This window comes from Falco cherrug, chromosome 3 (assembly GCF_023634085.1).
Source record: "Falco cherrug isolate bFalChe1 chromosome 3, bFalChe1.pri, whole genome shotgun sequence".
Taxonomy (NCBI): Eukaryota; Metazoa; Chordata; class Aves; order Falconiformes; family Falconidae; genus Falco; species Falco cherrug.
This window is the reverse complement of record NC_073699.1, coordinates 112,353,790-112,360,505: the sequence shown is the minus strand read 5'-3', so window position 1 is coordinate 112,360,505 and position 6,716 is coordinate 112,353,790. Positions and strand designations below refer to the sequence as shown.

Below are 6,716 nucleotides of genomic sequence, written 5' to 3'. Positions count from 1 at the left end.
ATGGCATTGGTTTATACAATTTTAGCAATAATAGGAATGGGTTTAATTTCTCCTGTTATAATACCAGCACTGGTTTTGGGCGGGTTGTTTTATGATTTTTTCAATTCAGAACTGCCACCTGGAATTGACCAACCTCTAAAGCTTCGGTTTTTCCATTCATTGTTGCTTACAACCATGGTCTTGGTAAGTTAACTTTCTTATAACTGGGGTTTTCACTTTTATTTTGGTAGGATATTTGGGAGCAGGAAGACAATGACTTAAGAAAAAAAAAAAGACAAGAAGAAGCAATTCACTCTCCTGAAGCCTGTAAGCATTGCTATATGAACCACATCACGTTAAATTAACTCATAAAACTGATACGACTGATCTTAAAAGCTTATTTAGATTTTTCAGTGCATCTGTCAAACTACAGCCACTATACATTGGAAAACTTTCACATGAGAATTAAAAAATAACTGCATGTATTCTGTACCTATTAAACTGCATGTATATTTAATAATGCTATCTATTCAGAAGCAAGCCTACATTACTCTTCTTCTTCCAAATTCTTTATTTTCCACAGGGAAAGATTTTGGAGAAGCTAGGGATCTGCAGTGATTTAAGCTTATTGCGAGTTATCCTAGATGGAATACCACCATGGAGAGATTCAAAACTTCTTATCAAAGATGTCAAAGCAGATGAGGTACCATTGAGGATTTATCAGCCTAAATGGCCACCTACCGGCAAAAGAAGAGGAATACTGTATTTTCATGGAGGCGCTGGCACATTTGGGAGCATTAGTAAGAAATCAGCAAGTTTTGTTTTTAAAATCAAATCCAAACCTTTTACACTTTTACCTTCAGACATGTGTCAGTCAGTATCTCACCTGTCCTTTCTAGTGACGATAGCCTTTGCAATCAGTCCCAATACAAATGCAAAACACCTTGTGGAATTAATAGTCTAGTGCACAGTCCAGGTAATCACATTTCTGCTTTCTCTGGGCTACAGGCAAAGTTGATGAAAGCAGCTCTTAGCAGACCTGAGGCTTCTAACTCCAGAACTGTGATTCAGAAACCCCTCAATCAGCTGTCAGCTAACAGCAAAGGGACTCTGCTCCTCCTGTTGAAGCTGTTCTGAGAAAGATTCAGTTTGCTGGGGCCGAGAAAGAGACACCATTAAAACAAAACACGTATGCTTAGGTCACTGTGAGGGAAGATCAGCTCACAGGATGTTCGTGAACCTTAACTAATGGCTAGCTAAAAATAAGATACAGCAACAGTCCTGGAGTAAGAGTTGGAATCTATGGCTCTTCTCTCATTCTCTGTACTCCATCTTTTTTGAAAATGTACCTTAAAATCCTTTTAGGTTGATATGGAACTCAGCCTAGATCTACTTTCTGGAATAATTACAGTATCATGAAAATGGCAATGCTGTTGCTAAAAAGAGTATATTCTGGCTTCCTTCTTTGGAACAATGCTTTGCTTACTTCTCAAGGAGAAATTTTTAGTTTTGGATCTCAATTGGACTGAAGTATTTCCTGTAAGCTTGGGTAGGGCCTCAAAGTACAGAATTTAAGATATACTTCTGCGCTCAGCACTAAACTTTTGTGTGGAAACACTACAAAAGTCAGTGTTTCTCAACTTGCAGTCCATGCATCAAAGGAAGTCTAAAAGATATAACATGGTCCAAAATAGAATTTAAAGAATACATTAAAAACCTAATCTGTACATATATTCCCATTCATGCAAACAAGGAATGAAAATGAAGGGAAATATAAATAATAAATGAGCATTAAAAATAGAAGCAGTCTGGGAGAGTTTGATCCTTGTGATAACACTGCACAGAATGCTTTATTTCTTTTTCAGAAAGGGAGACAACCCTTTGATTGCCTCAGTAGCAGCTGGCTCAGCCTCCTAATCATTCTGAATCTTTTTCTGAGCAACCAAGTCTATGTGTGCTTTGTCTGGAAGCCAGGGCACCTAACATGGAAACCCAGGCTTCATTCCAGGGGTCAGACAGGGAAGTTCGTGGGGTTTGAAACCTTTACTGTTTCAAAGGGTAAGTCTCCACTAGCACTACATTAGACAGACTTCAGTTACCTGCAAACGAGTTAGAGTCTCCCTAGCTTCATTGAGCATCATGCAGAAACAGTAATAGTTTACAATACAATACAAACCCCTAGTAACTGAGGTTCCGTTCTGCACTGTGGCAGAAATAATCTACCCTCGTTTCACTGCAGAGCATGTTAATCTGGGTGGAGTGTTAGGCTGACACCAGCTGTGATGCTTCCAGTTCTAGAGCTAGTTTGGGTGGACTCAAGAGATAAGCCTCTTCCAATCTAAGTGAAAGGTAAATTGCCATTGCTGGAATTAAAAAACACACCACAAAGTTGCATAGTTGTAGTTGTTGTTCACAACACAATTGCTGTTGCACAATCAGGACACTGAGGGAGCTGTATCATATGCCATGGATTAATATAATACCCATACCGATACACTGACTGTATCATGTGACCTTCCGTTTGAATTCCCGATCGTACTTGGTAACAGGAAAGCAACATAAGGACAAGCTTTTAAAGGGACTTGGGGAATCTACATACTAGTAAGCCTGAAGTCTGCAACTAGCAAGTTAGCAGAAGCTACAATGAACAGGATCATTGGGCAGATAAATATGACTTACTCCTTAAAATCCATATGAATGGCAGCCATGCTTCACAAATGAATTTAAATTTTTTTAAATGAGTCAGCAAATACATGAATAAAGGAGACTGAGGTGATGGTATGTCACCAAATAGAAGTAGTGAATGCCAGGTACAAAATGAGCAAACAGAAATGGTTCTTTACATGTTTGTAAGCAAGCTATGGACATTTTCAATGCATAAAGTTGTTAATGTTAAAATCATGGCTTTGAGAAGTGGTTTGAATAATTCAGGGAAGAAATATTAATCAATGGCATTAAATATAAAGACACAGTTTCTGTCTCAAAGGAGTTCTCTGAGCCTCAACTTTTTGTATGCTTCTTATTACTACATGCTTGTCCTCAGCTTATGCTTCTCCTTAGCCATCTTTTGCTGACCACCAGCTGAGGTGCAATACCAGCCTAGACAGACTTCTGTTTTTTCCTAGTATTACCATTCTTACACGCTTATGCCCTAACAGCCACTGACCAATAACCAGAGAATGTGTTAACATGTAAAGACTGCATTGCGTAACACAAGTTACTCATCGGTCTCATGTTGCAGTGCCTTCCACAAAGCATAGGTTCAAGGATCTATATTTTCATTTCAAAAGGATATTTGATTTTTAAAACATGATTTCTGATAAACTTTCTCTTTAGGAGCTTTTGAAAGAATATGCCGATATATTGCCAAAAAATGCAACTCAGTGGTTGCGTCTGTTGGGTAAGTGCTACTTTTACATAGAAGTATTTGTGGTAATACAGTTCAGTGTTGAAACACTTCTGAAAAATCTGCTGAAAATACTTTTTTTAGATTGGGCTCCCTATTTTTTGCTTTAGCCTTTCGTTTAATTTAGAAGTGTGCTTATAGGCAAAGTATTCTAATACCATTAGTTTTTCTTTCCAATCTACACTAGTTAAAAACAAATATAATCTTTAAAAATTAGGAAAAAAGGCCTACATAACTATCATACCAGTCAACCATGAACAACACAAGTTAAATTTTTATAATTACTTTGACAATAACCACAGTACTGTTGACATTTCAGTTATCGTTTGGCTCCTGAACACCCATACCCAGGGCAATATTTTGATTGTCTCAATGCCACCTTATACTTTATGAGGAATTTAGAAGAGTATCATGTGGATCCTGCTCTCATCATCATTAGTGGTGACAGCTGTGGAGCTAATTTTGCTACGGTTATTTGCCAAATACTGCTGAATAAAAAAGATCTCCCAAAAGTACGTGCTCAAGTCTTACTCTATCCTGGACTACAGGGGCTAGATTTTCATTTGCCTTCCTATCAGCAGAATGCTTCAGTCCCCATGTTGTTTCGGAGGCTAGTTATCTACTTCTGTTTTCGTTATCTTAATAAAGAACCATCAGTTTTGGAAGATGTCCTACAAAACTGCCATGTTCCTGAGAGTATGAAACGGAAGTATAAAAAATGGATAAGTGCTGACATTATTCCTGATGAATTTAAGATTAGAGGCTATGTACCACAGAAATCCACTTCATACAAACCTGAAGTCCATGAAGCAGTCAAAGAACTTTTAGCAATAACATTTTCCCCACTTTTAGCTGAAGACTCCATAATTTGCCAGCTCCCTGAATCCTACATTGTGACCTGTGAGTTTGATGTACTGAGGGATGACGGACTATTATACAAGAAGCGATTAGAGGACAATGGTGTTCAAGTGACCTGGTATCATTGTGAAAGTGGGTTCCATGGAATTTTAGCCTTTTTTGGCTACGGGATTTTTTCCTTTTTATCTGGAAAAAAGATAATGGATAGTACTGTGAAGTATATAAACAGTTTATAAAAGTATTTTTCAGAATAAAGATGCAAGTCTTGCATTATTCTTGGCAAAGAATGTTAACACTTTTGATTAATGTTTTGGATTTAGATTGCATTTTTTACTTTCTTATTTCTGCTTCTATAGTGACTCTCTAAAAAATGTTAAGATTATTTAAAGCACCACCATTCTAGAAAACATTATTATAAAAGCACACCAATAAGATCCAAGATGCAAACCCAAGCCACTTGGAACATACTCTTTCACTTTAACTCTAGCAATCCCAGTATCTTTGCATGGCTGGCACACATTCAAGGCAAGCAGCAAGAACACCCCTCCCTGAAGATTCTTTGACGGCCCATAAATGCTGAAGACAACAAGCGGGATCTACTTTGGTCCATTTGGTGAGAGACAGGAGGTGTTTACACTATCAGATGGAGAGCCCAATGACTCGGGTTCTATCAAGTCTTATGTCCAATAGGGAAATTGCAGCTATACATTTTGATTTTTAGGGTTAGTTTGCACAAAGACTTTCAAAAGAAAGGCTTCTGTCCCAGGCGGAAGTTCTAAACTGGAACTAGTATGTGTTTGACTTTGTTTGGAATCTGAGAAACAACATTTCATTTTGGAACTTGATTCTTAAACTAGAATCCCTAAACTTTAATGAGTGTCTACATGTTAGGGAAGTGTAGAGGTGAGACTTCTTTTCCTTTTTGTACTCTTTCCTTCAAGATTGTCTCATGCTCAAGACTACCTGTTACGCTACATTTGTTGAAAAAGTTCTGAAGATCACAGATGTAAGAAGGCAGAGGAGCACAACATTATATTATCTTACCACTGTAATGCTATGGCAATTTTGTGATGCTTTCAACAACAACAACAAAAACCAACAAACTAGCTCTTCAAATATTTGTTACGAGAGCAAGTTACATTTGCTAAACACATACTCAGTGATGAACCTGAACAAACACCTCATGGTGAAAGGAACCATGCAACACTGGCAGACAGAGACCACAGTCTTGCTAATTCTACCTTGTCAAACCTGTGCTCTGCACAGTAATTCATTTACCAGACTACTGGACTATCCAAGACTATTGTATATGATCACACAACTGTGGAACCATAACACAAACTGAAAGTCCAGCAACACCACTGGGTGGGCTTTTTTTTTTTTTTTAATCTGGACTTTTGCCATTTTAAACAAACCATTTCCTTCTATTTCAGAATATTTTACAATGACCATGTGCCCTATTAAAAATACTCAACTTCTCATTGGAAAAAATAATGAAATTTAATTTTCTATGAAGTTTTCTAACTAAAATGGCATGGTACTTTCCTCCTATCACTTACAATTTCACTTAAAATAAAAAAGTTACATTATAACATGGCTGATTATTGAAGTTAGATTTTTATTTCTTTCATTTCCCCGGGGAATTTGCAATTTCAAGAATGTTCTGATATCCTAGTTATCTGAAGAGTTGCAGACTCAGATTCACAATTAGTATCTCAAGCTTCATTTACATCACAGCACTCTACATTAGCACAATCCCATTCTACAGCAAGAGCAAGATAAAGCAGTTTGACTTGAACTCTTTAATTGCCGATTACCTTAAGCCATTTTATGCTGTACCTATTGCACACTGAGAGTGACTGAAGCTCACCTGACAGGAGGTAACCTGATCATGAATCTAAACTCAGCCTCCTGTGGGTTTTTCTAACCATGTTTTTCTTTTAGAAGAAAACACAAAAACTAATAAAAACTGAGATTGAGATAATGGCATCATTTTATAAGCACACTTTTCTGAAAAACATTGGTGACAATCCATTTGGCCCTTTAGAGTCAGAATCATCATAAGCATATCTCTGCAAAATCCTAGAGAGACTCTTCTTCAGAATAGTGCGGTTTAGTGTCACAGACTCAAAGCACACAAATGCCCTGTGTCCATCTTCCACCTCTAACTAATTTAATATTAATGCTTAATAACCAGCTAAGGACTGGTTTCTTGCAAAAATTCCAAAGTGATGCTGGCATAGATCTTTAAATGAGTTCAGGGCTTTAACCAACTTATTTTTTGTGAAATAAAGGCAGCACAGGGGAAGAAAGTGGGAGAGGGAAAGATACCTACTAATGTATTCGTAAAAGGCAGGAGAAAGGTTTTTACTAGAGCAACCTTATGACAAACAAAGAATCAGGAAGTAACAAACCGAAGGTATCTGGGAAAGTCAAATCAAAGGCATTTCAGATCACTTTGCTGCTTGGCAAA

At 37.4% G+C, this 6,716-nt stretch overlaps 1 protein-coding gene across 1 annotated transcript; it reads left to right on the top strand.

Annotated features, from left to right (window-relative positions):
• LOC102053923 (arylacetamide deacetylase-like 4) lies at positions 1–4,479 on the top strand. Its single transcript, XM_005437094.1, has 4 exons — positions 1–183; positions 563–779; positions 3,316–3,379; positions 3,705–4,479. The coding sequence occupies exons 1-4, from the start codon at positions 1–3 to the stop codon at positions 4,477–4,479; spliced, it is 1,239 nt and encodes a 412-aa protein (XP_005437151.1).
• The last annotated feature ends 2,237 nt before the right edge of the window (positions 4,480–6,716 follow it).